This window comes from Macaca mulatta, chromosome 4, assembly GCF_049350105.2.
Source record: "Macaca mulatta isolate MMU2019108-1 chromosome 4, T2T-MMU8v2.0, whole genome shotgun sequence".
In the NCBI taxonomy this organism is placed as follows: domain Eukaryota; kingdom Metazoa; phylum Chordata; class Mammalia; order Primates; family Cercopithecidae; genus Macaca; species Macaca mulatta.
In genome coordinates this window covers 114,677,658-114,693,800 of record NC_133409.1, presented here as the reverse complement: position 1 = coordinate 114,693,800, position 16,143 = coordinate 114,677,658, and the positions used below count along the sequence as shown (strand labels likewise).

Genomic DNA, 16,143 nt, shown 5'->3' with positions numbered 1-16,143 from the left:
GGGTGGGTTGGGCAGGACATGGCAGGTGACAGTGACAAAGAATTGTTTATTCCAAGAGCACCAGTAGCCCCTGAAGAGCTGTGAGCAAGGGACTGCCAAGAACCTGGTTTGCATTCCTGAAAGATTCCTCCTGCTTCGTGGTGAAGTGGATGGAGTGGACACAGGAGAGGGCAGGTGTGGACGCAGGAGGCCCAGGCAGGCATGATCACTGTCTTCCTCACTTCCAGCCTCCGCACCCTCCACCGGGACAACACACCCACGGTGAATCCTGAGCTCGAAAACTTTAGTCAGGTGATGTGATTTTTTTTTTTCCTAATATGCAGACTCCTAGTTTTACACAACCGCTGTTCTGGTTAACAGAATGTTTTAACTACCCAACATCACTGTATTTTCTGCACATAAATTACAACTCAAAGGATAATACAAATTACACCAATTAAAACGAACCAAACTTAAATTTAATACCTCATTTATCACCATACCATACAACAGCAAAAGGTGTTAAAAAGATCTAAGTGTCTGCTGATTTATGAGTATAATCTGAAAAGGCTGTTAACATTTTATAAGTCCCTAATAGCTATGGGATTTCAGACCTCCTCTCACCTCCCAGCCCCCTACGGGCTCATTACCCAGATGGCTGCCTGAGCCTCCAGGCCCAGCCCTCCTCCCCCATTCATCCCGCACCTGCCAACATGTCATTCTCAAACTATATTACTAATCACATCAGTTCCCTACTGGAAAACTTTCAGACTCTCCAATGTCCACAGAAATGAAGAAAAACTCTCTTCTTAGCAATCAGTCCTCACCATCTGACCCCAGCTTGCCCTTCCCAAGAGCTACACACGCCCTGGGACAACTTGTTCCAAACACACACGCTGCCTATGATCCCTCCCTGCCCTGGCCTGGGCCTGGCACCAAAGGCGTCTCTCACATGCTGCCCTTTCCCGAGGCCTTTCCCCAAACTCCCCCAGTGGCTGTGGTTTTCTCTTCAAATGGAACCTCCAAACATTCCACTTGTACTCATTTTTGATCCCATGATACATCTGCCTGCTCTTGTAGCCGTTCTCTCTCTGCTAGATACAAAACTCCTTGGGGTGAGGGGCTGCTATGTTCCGTGTGTGTGGAATTCAGTCAAATGCCACATCTCCCTCTATTAACATTTGGCGGATGGTCAATTCCAGCAACTGGCCGCTCCGCCTTCCCAGCCCTTGGCTTCCTTACTTATCTCACCTTTTTTCTGGGAGTCAGAGGTGACTCTATCTAGGTCAACCTGTTCATCTAAGGTCCTGATCTTCCCTTGTTTCCTCCCCTTTGGGACTTTCAACACTTAACACTTCTTCAAACTTCCATTTCTCCCCATCCATCATTAAAGAAAGAAGAAAAAGCTGTTCTACCCCTTGAAACTGCCACCATCTCTCTTTCCTACTCATTTGCTGCTGCGTTTCTTGAAAGAGTTGTCTCCTGGCCCTCCTGCCTCCTAGTCATGCTCCCCTCCCCACTCTCCACCCACTCGCTGCAAAGGTCAGGGCCTGTTAAGCCTCCACTGAATAGAAACTACCACCCGCTGGAAAGCTGGTGATAGGCCATGGGCGAGGAGGAGGTGGCTGCTGACAGAAGACAAGTATAACCAGGTGCACCGCCTCACACAACCTCCGTCCTTAGAATCAGAACTTGTCAAAATCACACAACCCTTGAGTTGGAGGGGACCTCAGTGGTCACTGTACCCTTCCTCTTCCTAACCCACACCTCCTGACCACTCATCTTCACAACATCCTCTCAAATCCCTGTCCTGCCAAGACAGAACCTTCCCAAACCTTTTCCAGATCAAATCTCTCCCACTCTGCTCCATCAGAAATCTAACTTTTTTTTTTTTTAAACAGTCTCCCTCTGTCACCCAAGCTGGAGTGCAGAGATATAATCTTAACCTCTACCTCCTGGTTGCGGCTCATTGCAACCTCCACCTCCACCTCCTGGGTTCAAGTGATACTCATTCCTCAGCCTCCTGAGTAGCTGGGATTATAGGCACCTGCCACCACGCCCAGCTAATTTTTGTATTTTTAGTAGAGACGGGGTTTCGCCATGTTGGCCAGACTGGTCTTGAACTCCTGACCTCAGGTGATCCTCCTGCCTCAGCCTCCCAAAGTGCTGGGATTACAGGCGTGAGCCACCACACCCAGCCAGAAATCTAACTTTGCTCAGATCATTCTGCTTCCAGCTTTCTCCCATACTCACCAAGGGTCCTCCTCTTCCCACATCCAAGAGCGGAATTCATCATTCGTCTACCCCTTCTCTCCAGCAACCTCGCCAACTGTCCACCCTAACACCCTCTTGCTGGGCCTTGTCTCTTCTCCTGGCTCCTCCCCTGCAGTCACTTTAAATGCCTGCCCCCAGGATGCAATCCGAGGCGGCCACAGAGTCTCCCTGTGAGAGCGCATCCATACCCAGGGCTTTGACACACCCTGGCCACAGGACTCCAGGCCAGAAAACTACGCCTTCCTAGACTTCGCCTGTATGAGGGAAAGGCACAGAAGACCTGCATGCTCCCAGCCTGCTCCTTCCGCCTGGCCCTGCTGGTCTGTCACTTCGTTTGGTTGGTCCTGATTTGTATGCTTTATAACACTGATTACAATGATAATTTTTGTAATTAGAGCACTCTTCTGAGTTCTGTGAGTCATTCTAGCAAATTAGCAAACCTGAGGGAATCGTGGGGAACATGCAACGCAGTCAGTTGGTCAGAAGTGCAGGTGGCCTGGGGCTCTCCAGCACATGCGGGGCATGGGAAGTAAGGGCAGTCTTGTTGGAGACTGTGCCCTCTAACCTGTGGGGTCTGCACCAACTCCAGGTGGCGTCAGAATCTAATTGCAGTACACCTAGCTGTGTTTTTAGCAGAATAAAGTACCTACTGTGTGCCAGCAACTCAACTGGGAACTGCGTATACTGTCCTTAATGGAGCACCGTGTCCCACCTGCCACGTCCTAGAGTTAATCATAAGGAACATGCCAATGTTGAAAATTCCTAATAAGTATCTGTTTTAAGTTCTGAACTTGAACAATCCTACCCGTCCTGGTGAGGGTGAAGACTGCTGTACGCTCAGTTCTTTCAGGCAGTGGTTCTTACTGACACCTCCTGGAAGTGGCTCAAGGGAGTCTGTCACTTGAAATGAACTTCAAAACAGAGCTAAAAACTTTGTGTGGACTTCCTCACTGGTAGCCAGTCCTCAGATTCCGGAGGTGGAGGAACTGAATTCTGAGGCACAGAACAGTCAAACCTCCCAGGGTCTCACTGGCTTGACAGAGCTCTGTGGCCACTGGTCAGCTTTGAAGCCCACTGCACACCACCAGTGGGGCTGCCTCCAGTGTTTTCCTTCCATCTCGTGGGCAGGCATATGAATTCTTTTAAGTAGTAATCATTATTTTTTAAAAAATCCTCCAATGGAACAGAAATCATCTTAATTCTACCAGTATGGTTGTAAACATAAAATTATTTCCAGAACAATGTTTCATGTCACCTGAGAGCAAAATTTCAGTATCAGGCAAGTTCAACATGGCAATAAAATGACAGTGTAAGAACTACTAGAATGACACGAAACATCACAGTTTCAATGTTTGATACTCAAGTGAATTTCCAGTGATGAGCTATGTGATGACCTCACAGAAATACAAATAGGACAGGCTCTGAGGGGCTTCTACAGAACGTGCTCAAACCCACAAATGTTCCATTTGGGCTCTTAATCCACTTTGCAAATGCAAGACACACCCAGGCTCCAATATGGTGCTCGCACTTGACTATCACAGAGCATTTTCAAAGTGAGCTCCTGAGACTGTCCTGGCCACAGCAGGGATGTGGGTCCCCCACCTCTTTCTCCGCTTCTAGAGATTGTGTGTATGTGTGTGTGTGTGTGTGTGTGTGTGTACATATAACTTGGAAGCACCAATTGAACATGAAGCCCTAAAAGGTCTTTTCCTTCTTCCCAGAGAATAAATGAATTGTATGTGGAATCTAAACAAAACCACAAATTTTCAAGTTAGAATTAGAACAAACTGCCTCAAAATCAGAATCATTATCCTATCAACCAAATCACTTAAAGACTTCCAAGGGGGGAGGGATTGCAATGGGAGATATAGCTGATGTAAATGACGAGTTGATGGGTGCTGACAAGTTGATGGGTGCAGCACACCAACATGGCACAAGTATACATATGTAACAAACCTGCATGTTATGCACATGTACCCTAGAACTTAAAGTATAATAATAATAATAAAAATACTTCCAAAAATATCAATAATTTACTGAAAAATAAGATGCAAAGCAAGTTCATGTGCAAAGTGAAAAAAATTATTTAGTGTGACAAGAGTTGTCTCCTTAGAGACACTTTATTCCTATTTTAAAAATAATTAATATAGAACAAGGAAATAATTCATATTTTATTATGATGAGTATGTTTTTAATATGCTTTGAAAATATACTGAAATGCTTAGAAAAATCCAAACATCGGTCTTGTCATGGAAACAAGAATTCCCACAGAATTTGGCAGTCCTAGCTAAGCCAACCCTAATGCACAAACACATGCATCTTTAATTTTAGAAATATCTATGTGACCCAAATTCTGGGGGAACCAATGCAAATATTCAACAAGTCTATTGGATACCTGATCATCTAAAGTTCCTACATTAAAATCCAGGAAGAGCAACCCAAGTTGCTGTCACCTTGCATGATCCATGCAAGGAAATGGGCAGACATCCCACATGTTAAGGAGACGTGTCTGGGAAGTCTGTGTTGAAACAAGGCTCTGGGAGAATCAGGAGCAAAAGTCTGTCTGCAGCTGCTTGAGCAGTCACAGTCCTCACTGAGAAGCCCAAGCTTGGGTTCTGACTTGAGAGTCCCATGGTGGGAGGCCAGGAAAGGAGGGCTGCACTGGAGGGCCCTGGTGGTCATCTCCGGCAACTGCCTCACTTTACACAAGAAAACTACGTCCCAGATAAGCTGAAGGACTTTCCCTAAGGTCTACATTTTCTGCTCATAGGTACACTTCTGGTCAGCAAGAAGCCTGATTTTCAAAAGATACTCTATGCCCCATGTTTTCAGGGCCATGGATTCTGAGCGGGTCAAGGGCAGGCCTCTTTCTGGAGTCCTCGAGACCGTCCTAGATGGCTCTGCTGCCTCTCCTTCCGCCTCCAGGTGGAGACCTAGGCTGAGAGGCCAGCTCAGTTCTGGAGCTGCAAGAACTGAAGACCAAAGCAAACAGCTGGAGTAAAAGAGGGAAGGAGAGGTCAGGGCCCTGAGAGATGGCCTGGCGGAGGGCTGGTGCTCTGGAGATGTGTGTTAAATGTTGAGTAAAAATCTCCTGTTTGTCTTATCCCACGATGCTATGTGACAAGACCCACCACACAGCCGTCCATGAACGCTTTGCCCCTCAGATGACTCCTGGTATTCTTTGTCCTCTGGCTCCCTCAGATTTGTAGTATTGTCAGAATAAAAGTGATGAATCCAGTTCAGGAGACAGCCTCCATTCCATCAGAATTCTGAACGCGGAGATCTTGACTACGGCTGGGAAATATGCACAGAAGATGGGGCAAGCACAGGCTGGCAGCCCGACCGAGCTGTGCTTCGGAGCTCAAGATTGATGAGATCAATTTTGAAGGCTTTCTGCCTTCATTTTTAGAGTATAGATGTCACCAATTCCTTTTTTTTTTTTTTTGCCTCTGAGCCTCATGTTTCAAACTCCATCCTTCCACAGTAATCACAGGTATCATTTTCTATAACCCATAGAAAATAAGTTGTTTTATGATAAAGTAGCATTTTAGAACGTGTGGTCTACTGCAGGGCTAATTCAATTCAGTTGGTTGTTCAGGGAATAAAAACTTTAAGACAGTTATACTCAATAAATTCTTGAAATACCAGAAATCCAAGTTTATATTTTAGTATTAAATATATCAATAAAGCACTAAACTTACCAATAAGCATTAAAATGACTTGTCAATTTTTATATCATTATTAAATTTATCAATAAACATGATATATTTTAATATACAGATCTTCTAGAGAAGGGAGCCAAAAGGTTCCAGCTGACAGAGCCCTGGAAAGCAGGAGCCCGGGTATAGCTCTCACCACCGAATCCCCAATGGCCAACCCAGTAGCTGCCACGTAGATGCTTGTGGGATAAGGGCACAGACAGGTGACAAAATGGAACAGAATGGGCATTTTCTAATCACCCTCCAAATCAATTTCCACTTGATCTAACCAAAGAGCCTATTTTGAAGGTTTAAATATTTCATCTCCTGAATATGATATGATGTAGGGTTTTATCCAAATTTGTCTTTTAAAGCTTCCTTCATTCAGTGCATCATTATAAACAAGAGCATAAGAACAGTCCGGCAGGAACGAATGTCGTCACCCACACTGCTCACCTGCCATGTCGATGGCAAAAGGCCTGTCTGCTCTCCAGCCGGTGTACCAGCCAACAACTTTGCCATTTTCCACCAGCGGACGTTCGTAGCGCCGCCCACCAACCAGGCCCACAGGCCAGACGGAGACCTTACGAGTGGTTCGCATCTATAAAAAGGGAAAAGACGTGTGTTTTAAGTTTCCTCAGGAAAAAGAGGGAGGAAATGAATGTGATCTACATACAAGAAGGGGGGCTGGTGGTGGTGTAATGTTGCGGGAAGTCAGGGACCCCGAACGGAGGGACCGGCTGAAGCCGCGGCAGAAGAACATAAATTGTGAAGATTTCATGGACATTTATTAGTTCCCCAAATTAATACTTTTATAATTTCTTACGCCTGTCTTTACTGCAATCTCTGAACATAAATTGTGAAGATTTCATAGACACTTATCACTTCCCCAATCAATACCCTTGTGATTTCCTATGCCTGTCTTTAATCTCTTAATCCCATCATCTTGGTAAGCTGAGGAGGATGTATGTCGCCTCAGGACCCTGTGATGATTGTGTTAACTGCACAAATTGTTTGTAGAGCATGTGTGTTTGAACAACAAAATCTGGGCACCTTGAAAAAAGAACAGGATAACAGCAATGTTCAGGGAGCAAGGGAGATAAGACTTTAAACTCTGACTGCCGGTGAGCCAGATGGAACAGAGCCATATTTCTCTTCTTTCAAAAGCAAATAGGAGAACTATTGCTGAATTCTTTTCTCAGCAAGGAACATCCCTGAGAAAGAGAATGCGCCCTGAGGGTAGGTCTGTGAACAGCCCCCTTGGAGGCGGCCGTCTTTTATGGTCGAAGCCGAAAGGATGAAATAAGCCCCGGTCTCCTGTAGCGCTCCCAGGCTTATTAGGATAAGGAAATTCCTGCCTAATAAATTTCGGTCAGACAGGTTGTCTGCTCTCAAACCCTGTCTCCTGACAAGATGTTATCAATGACAATATGTGCCCGAAACTTCATTAGCAATTTTAATTTCACCTCATCCGGTGGTCCTGTGATCTCGCCCTGCCTCCACTTGCTTTGTGATATTTTATTACCTTGTGAAGTATGTGATCTCTGTGACCCACACCCTATTCGTGCACTCCCTCCCCTTTTGAAAATTGCTAATAAAAACTTGCTGGTTTTACGGCTCAGAGAGCGTCATGGAACCTGCCGACATGTGATGTCTCCCCCAGACACCCAGCTTTAAAATTTCTCTCTTTTGTACTCTTTCCCTTTATTTCTCAAACCAGTGGAGATGCTTAGGGAAATAGAAAAGAACCCATGTTAACTATCGGGGGCGGGTTCCCCCGATAGTGTAAAATTTCAAAAGTTAAAGGTTTCCAAACAGAATCCTTCTGCTGCTAGAGTATCGCCCCCCTCTGTTAGGCTGGCTGCTGTGCCATGATCTCTACTCGGTCATGAATTGGGCTGGTGGCTTAAGGTTTAGGAGAAATAAAATGGGTGTCAATATCTGGACATCACTGATTGGAAGCTAAGTTGCAACTATCAGATATTTTCCTATTTGTTTCAAAGTTGAATCTTGAAACAATACTTCTCTCTTCCAAGGTGAGAAAGTTTAATCCCCCTTTAGGAAACTTCATTACTCAGAAAGAACAAAAATGTCACTCAGAGGAGCCACAGGGGCGTCCTTTCTCTGACTTTTCTATTGCTATACACAGAAATCTTGGCTGGGGACATTAATAAGGGGATTCAGATACAGAACTGAACCTGGCTTCTTCCAGAGTGATAAAAAAGAAACACGCAGCCTGAAAATCTGCCTGCCTTTCAAGGGCAATTGGGCCAAAATAGAGACTGCTGGAATCGCTTGTCCTTGTTAAACATAGTGGAATCCTGGTTAAACATGATGCTCAGCTGAAAGTTACTAGCTAGATTTCTTTAAGGGGAAAGAGATGCCCACAAGAAATCTTGCTGATATTAGGCAGCACTGTAGGAGAAAATCGCTACCACCACCTTTTTCCAGGGCTCTTGTTGAACAGCTCAAAAAGCATCTTAGCATAAACTAGAAAAAGGTGCCCCTTTCTTGGGCAGACACACCCACTGCTGGAACCCATAGCTTGGCAAAGTACCAGCTGGACTTAAACTCCACGTACCCTCACTGCTGGGTGTGCCTTGGACGAGGTATAACCTGCACAACTGCATGAGGTGGTCTTGTTGAGGTAATTATAATTTCAACAGCAGTGCTTTACCTTTTATTTGCTATAGAACTGAACTGGGTCATGATCAGTTAACCAGGGGTTAAATAATGATCATCAACCAAGGAATTTTTATGAAAGGAAAAAAATGATATACTTGGGAAAGATTTTCAAATACAATAGAAATGAAAGTCATATTATTAAAGAGTAAAAATAATTAGAAGCTCCCATTAACCAAGCTTCCTGGTTTTACTTATTATTATCCTACCTTGTTCCAAAAAGGGTATCTTTTTTTTTTTTTTTGGAGTCAGAGTCTCACTCTGTCGCGCAGGCTGGAGTGCGTTGGTGCGATCTCAGCCCACTATAACCTCTGCCTCCCGGGTTCAAGCAATTCTCCTGCCTCAGCCTCCTGAGTAGCTGGGATTGCAGGCACCCACCATCACTCGTGGCTAATTCCAAAGAGGGGATTTAAGGGTATGAAGCATTCCAGGTAATGAGGGTCTCGCTGCATTGGTCTGCCTCAAATCTAAAGTTACTGTTTTTTATAGTCTTTATCATTTATTCAATAAATGAACTGCGACTGTCTTGTGGTAACCCATACTAACTTTTACAGTGATTTTTTTATAAAACAAGCTGAGGTACAAGTGACAGAAAAGTGTTAACAAGCCTGAGACTGTTACCTTTAGAAAGGTCTGCTTGCAAGGCTCACTCTTGGCTGGTGTCCGGGAATGCAGCTTTTGAAACATTTCCTACACTTGTAAGGTTATTTTATCTGTCTGGGCCACTGAACAACTGCTTTCCTTTCAGGAATATGAAATTTTGGTGGGCAAGGAGTGCCTATGTGACAACCCCCCAACAAAACCCTGAACTCTTAAGTGGGTTTTCCTGGGTATAATCATTGTATGCCTGTGAGTACATTTTCACTACTGGAGAGGTGGTGTGCTCTGTGTGATCTCAGAGGGAGGCGGGGAACACAGAAAACCCACACATGGATTCCTCCGGACCCTGCCTGATGTCGTTTTCCCTTACAGATCCACCTGTGTATCCTTCTATGTCACTGTAATAAGTCTTAGCCCCAAGAACGACTATATGCTGAGTGCTACGGTCCTGGGATTCCTGAAATACTAACATAGAATAAAATGCGTTTTTTAAAGTCTAAAATTAGACACATTTTGACATATGTATATAGCCATGAAGCCATCACCACAATAAACAGAATTAACATACTCAGCACCCCCAGAAATTTCCTTGTGCCCTTTTTAAATCCATTTCTCCAGTCCCTTTTTATATCACCCATCGCCAGGAAACCCCGATCTCCTTTCTGTAACTATACATTAGTTTGCATCCTCTAGAATCTTGTATGAATGTAATCATTCAGCATGTGGGGTGTATGTGAATGTGTGTGTGTGTGTGTGTGTGTAAATATAACTTCTTTCATTTGGCATAGTAATAAAGACATTCATCTACTTGTAATGTACATTAACAGTTCACTCCTTTATTTTGCTGGATGGTATTCCATTGTGTAGCTCATACCACAGTTTACACATTCACCTGCTGAGGGACATTTGAGTTGTTTCAAGCTTTTGGCTATGACAGATGAAGCTGCTACAAACTAAATACGTGTTTACAAGTCTGTGTGATTTTCTTTCTCTTTTTTGAAGATAAATACCTAGGAGTGGAATGGTTGGATCACGCACTAGGTATACATTTACCTTTTTCAGAAACTGCCAGATTATTTTCCAAAGTGCTTCTGCCATTTTACATTCTCATCAGCAGTGTAAGAGATATCTAGTTCCTCCACATCCTCACCAACACTTGCAATGGTCAGTCTTCAATTTCAGTAATTCTAATAGGTACTACTAATAGTGGTATCCCATTATGGTTTTAATTTGCATTATTTTAATGACTAGTGTGCTTACTGCCACCTGTATCTCTTCTTCGGCAAAAAGTCAGTTCAAATCTTTTACCCATTCAAAAAAAAAAAAAAAAGGGTTTTCTTACTACTGACTTTTGAGAGTTATTTATATATTCTGCATACAAATCTTTTATGTGATTTATAAATATTTTCTCCCACTCGTGGCTCATCTTTTTGAAAAACAGAAGTTTTAGTCTTGATGAAGTCCAATTCATTTATTTGTTATTTTATGGATCATGCTTTTGATGTTTTACTTAAAATATTTTTGTGGCTGTGCACGGTGGCTCATGCCTGTAATTCCAGCACACTTTGGGAGGTAGAGGAGGGCAAGTCATTTGAGGTCAGGAGTTCGGGACCAGCCTGGCCAACATGGTGAAACCCCGTTTCTACTAAAAATACAAAAATCAGCCGGGCATGGTGGTGAACACCTGTAATCACAGCTGCTCAGGAGGGTGAGGCATGAGAATTGCTTGTGAGTGTGTATACATATACATATATATATATATATATATAACTATATATATATAAAAATATATTTTTGCCTAATTCAAGGTTACAAGGGTTTTCTCCTCTTTCTAAAAGTATTATAGTTTTAGGTCATATATTTAGACTATGATCAATTTTCAGTTAATTTTTATATATGGTATGAGGAACTGAAGTTCTTTTCTTTTTTTGTATATGGATAACTAATTGTTCCAACTATATCTAATTGTCCTGGAACAACTGAGCTGCCATTACAACTTTTTCAAAAGTCAGCTATGCATATATGTATGGGTTTATTTCTGGATGCTCTAATCTGGTCCATTGGTCTCTTCAGTGATCTTAATACCAATGCCACAATATCTTGATTTACCATAGCCTTATAATAAGTCTCATAATCAGGCAGTATTAGTCCTCCAACTTTATCCTTCATTTTCAAAGCTGTTTTGACTGTTATAGATCCTTTTCATTTCCACATGAATTTCAGAATCAGTGAAATCAGCAAATTCTGATACAGATTGCATTGAATCTATATATTAATTTGGTGACATCTTAACAATATTGAGTTTTATAACCCATAAACATGATCTCTCTACATTTATTTAGGTCTTTAATTTCTCTCAGCAATATTTTGATGATTTAATTCTTGAGTCAATATTAACATTTAATGCTTTTGTATCCTAGGTCTTCCCCATAGGTGGGACAAAACCCCAGGTAATTTACTAAAATTTTCATAAAATAGAGTCCCCCTACCTCCCCAACTCACTCCAGCTTCAGGGTCCTCTTCCCCGACATCCTCAGAAAATAAAAATATTTCACATATTTGGCCTTAGATGTTAAACATGGCAAACACAGAGAAACCAAGTTAAACCTAATACATACTTTTAAAAAATTAACAGAATGGCTTTATATATAAGGCAATAAAAGTAGTACTGTGGTTTTTGGGTAAGATAATCTTCTTAAAATGACTATGATTTTTTTCAGCTCTTAAACTGCTTTTGTCCAGAACACTAAATATTCAAATCTGTGAAAAACTGGTAGACGGACCCCATCTCACATCTCTGTGCTCCCTTAAGAATGTATGAGGTTGTGCCCTGTATACAGCAGGTATTAAACAACTCTTGGCAAGTGTTTAAGTACTAACTAGTCATTTATGTGTGGGCCCATTAGCCAGGTGTGGTGGGTGGTGTGTGCCTGTAGTTCCAGCTACTTGGGAGGCTGAGGCGGGAGGATCACTTGAGCCCGGAAGTAGAGGTTGCAGTGAGATGTGATTGCAAAACTGCACTCTGGCCTGGGCAATGGAGCAAGACCCTGACTCAAATAATAATAATAATAATAATAATAATAATAATAAATTATAACAATAAAAAGGAATAAAAAACAAATAGATATAAAAAATAAATGTGGGCCCACATGTAACAAGAAATTAGTATGTGTCTGTGCTGTGCAAGGGACACGCTCACAATCAAAGAGGGAGACAGGCAATAAATGAACAGAAGGCAAAAGACATTTTTAAAAAAGGAAGAGAAATGGCCATTAAAGGGAACTAAAAAGAATAATAAACTATAACTGTGGGGCCACTAGAACAATTAAATATGACCACAGGAATTTACCATGTTTTACGTTAGACTTTTCATTTAAGCTGGGCCATGAAAGGCATGTAGGATTTTGTCTACAGAATACAGAATGGCTTAGGGTTCTAGGTAACCAGATGAATCAAAGAAGCAAAAGTTTGCATTCCTGTGCCAATTTCATGCTAGAAAATGTAGGTTTTGCTTAGCACACTCCAAATTACTGAGAGCTGCTCAGAGCTAACATTTGTTCATGCTTTATTTTTCTAGAGGGCTGGATGTTAAAGGTGAGGCGATGATTACTTAAATGCAGGTGATATGGCAGCTGATGTTTCCAGGTATGCTAAATTTTAAAAAGTTTGTCGTATAATTAGTTTAAAAATTCAGAAAGATCCAGATGCCATCACCGTCTATGCCCTGCTGAAATTCCATGCAGAATGCTTCATCACAGAATTAGCCCCTCTATCCTCGACCACTATACTATATAGAGTGTGCCAGACATTTCAAAGGAAAATGGCACAGCTATTTACAGAACTTCTTCATTTCACCCGTGGGATCTATCCTTTGTTCTGTGTCGTTTTCACTCAATCTATGCTCTTTAAGGATTCCTTAACAGCCCTGTTATTTTCTGAGGGTGGAAAATGTAACAATAACAGTGACTATTAAAAGTATCTTCATGTAACTAAAATATTCTCAGTATTTAAAAGCTTTGCTACTTTCTCAACATGAAATAGCGGTTACATAACAAGCACAACCTCAGGTGTCTGGTGAGAACTCCAATCTAAAACAGAGCAATAAAGCAATGGATATTATGATAAAGAGGCAGCAATTCACATGTATGTATAAGAGTTACAATATTACTAACAGGTCTGGCCCCCAAAAGCACTCTCTTCCCATTTATTCAATGCCAAAGTCGTATTCTGTGGTTCATTCCTCCTGTAATAACCTCCAACTAAATGGACAGGGCTTGCATAGCAATGCTCATCAACCAAACTCACAGCCAGAGTAATTTCCATAGACCCAATGGCTACAAAGGACACACAAGATATATTTGGTACATGTGCACACTCTTCCAGGCTGAATGACATTTAAACTATTCCAGGGTGGTGGTGCTTGTTCATCACATTGTCGTCTTCTCTAGGAAAGGAGGGAGGCAGGTGACTATCATGCACTCCAGTTTGGTGACCCTTCCCAATAACCAGCATTTTTTTTTTTTGAGTCAGGGTCTCCTCTGTCACCCAGGCTGGAAGTGCTCACTGTAGCCCCCAACCCCTGGGATCAAGCGATCCTCCCACCTCAGCCTTCCGAGTAGCTAAGATTACAGGCATGCCATGCCAGGCCAGCTTTTTACATTTTCTATAGAGTTGAGGTCTCACTATGTTGCCCTGGCTGGCAGCTCCTGTTTCTTTAGCCAACTTTTCTTTCTGCAGCTTTCTGCTACGTCCTTTTCGACCCTCCTTGGGAGATGGCTAACAGCCAGCTCCAGGGACTGGAACACTCAGAAGATCACATTCAGGCAACCATCAGAATGCCCTTAGAGCAAAACAGAGAAAGTTAAATGCCTTTAGCTTCCTTGAAGACATGCCACTAGTTAAAATCTCGTTTTATTTTTTCCAAAGGGAAATGAATAAAGTTCTTGATCTTCTGAAATTTAAAATGCTATAGGCAACTTCAAGAAAGTGGAGTCACGATAAAAAATGTGACACTGTATCCTGTGTTTTAAACTAACAATTTCGGTAGCCAGAAGCAAATGAAACCCACCAAATCCAATGGGACCCATGAACTCAGAGTACAGAGGAAAGGGCAGTGCAAATATGATGAAGATGTGAACACACAGGTGATTTGGAAGCAAGGATTCTTTCCAATTTTATTGCCCCTAAACATGTGATTTTCCAAGAAAACCGATATTTATATGATCAAATATACCTAAAACTTTCCTTTGGAACAAGCTTGAAAATTAACATAAAGTCTACTTTTCTTCCTCTTTCTTGCATCCCCCTCCTAATGATTTCACCATCCATCTCGGCTAGGTGATTAAGGGTAACATCAACAGTGATAAATCGTGTTGATAGTATGTACCCTTGCTATGATGTGATGGGAATGACACTTTACCTCTGTGGCATTTTCTACTGCCATTCTCGTATGAAAGAAACCAGGGGTTCTTAGAGAAATGGCTGATTCTAGGACTGGGATGGGAAATACACAAGATAAGCCTGGAGGAGCCAGAAAGGAAAGAAGTATTCAAATAACAAACAAAAAACTGAACAAACCCACATTGGTGGGTGTGTGTCGAAGGGACATAGCCAATTGAAACAGCTCCTAGTGGACAAAGCTGAAACAATTTGAGCAACAAAATAAATAATGGTGAATTTGTGTACCTTTCACATGATGTTATGAAAATGGTGTAGAGTGGCTGTTCCCCTCTCAGCAGTGCCAGCCGTTCCCCGTTTGCCACAGTGTCCCCATCATTCCCCACTGCAGTCCCAATGCTGAGTATGCATGCCAATCACCATTCATTAACCAGCTGATGCTGTCACGGGAGATACTGTATTCCTCTCTTTGAAGTGGGAAACTGAAAAGCATCAAATGGGCCATGCATTTCAAAAATGTGTGGAGGCAATATTTTTTCTATGCATGAAAACAGGGAATGTTCCTAAATACTTAGTGTGAAAAGTATTGTGTATAAAGATACTATTAGAAATAAACCATAATAAGAACCATGAGATATGTGAGAAAGGGACATGACTCAAAACATTAATAAATGAACCACATTGAAATGTTAGCCCTTTAGATTTTAATATAAATAAAGTAATACTGCTTATACAAGAACAGCTTCACTTAATTATGTTACTTGCTTTAGGTCATATGTATTCGTGAGTCTAGGAGCGGCTTGACTGGGCTCTGCTTATTATAAAGCTATACAAATCAAGACAATGTGGCATTAGTGTGAGGATAAATATACAGATAAATGGAAGAGACTAGAGAATTTAGAAATAGCTCCTCCTACATACAGTCAGTTGATTTCTGGCTAAGATGCCCAGGCAGTTCGATGGGGGAAAAGGACAGTCTCTTCAGCAAACAGGGCTGGAATGAATGGACATCCACGTTAAAAAAAAAAAAAGTAGATGCGGAGAAAGAGGGGTCCTTGTATATGGTTGGTGGGAATGTAAATTGGCACAGCCATTGTAGAGAACAGTATGGAGGCTCTTCAAAATATTAAAAATAGAGCTATGAAATGATGCAGCAATTCCACTATTAGACATATATATTCAAAGGATATGAAATCAGTATGTCAAAGAGAATGCCCATGTTTACTGCAGCACTATTCACAATAGCCAAGGTATGAAATCAACCTAAGTGCCTATCAACAGATGAATGGATTAAGAAAACCGGGGAGATATATACACACACACACACACACACACACACACACACACACACACACACACAATAGGGTACTATTCAGCCTTAGAAAAGAAGGAAATCCTGTAATTTGCAACAACATGAAAAAACTGGGAAGACATTATGCGAAGTAAAATTCACCAGGCTAAGAAAGACAAATACCAATGGTCTCACTGATAAATGGAATTTAAAAAGTCAAAC

General features: G+C 42.0%; 1 protein-coding gene across 2 annotated transcripts in view; it reads right to left on the bottom strand.

The window, feature by feature from the left end:
- B3GAT2 (beta-1,3-glucuronyltransferase 2) overlaps positions 1-16,143 on the bottom strand; it is a 73,726-nt gene that overhangs the window by 25,878 nt on the left and 31,705 nt on the right. For both annotated transcript variants that reach the window (XM_015136682.3, XM_002803782.4), the window contains exon 2: positions 6,408-6,552. In XM_015136682.3, coding sequence (XP_014992168.1) covers positions 6,408-6,552 — 145 coding nt within the window. The remainder of the gene's footprint in view (positions 1-6,407; positions 6,553-16,143) is intronic.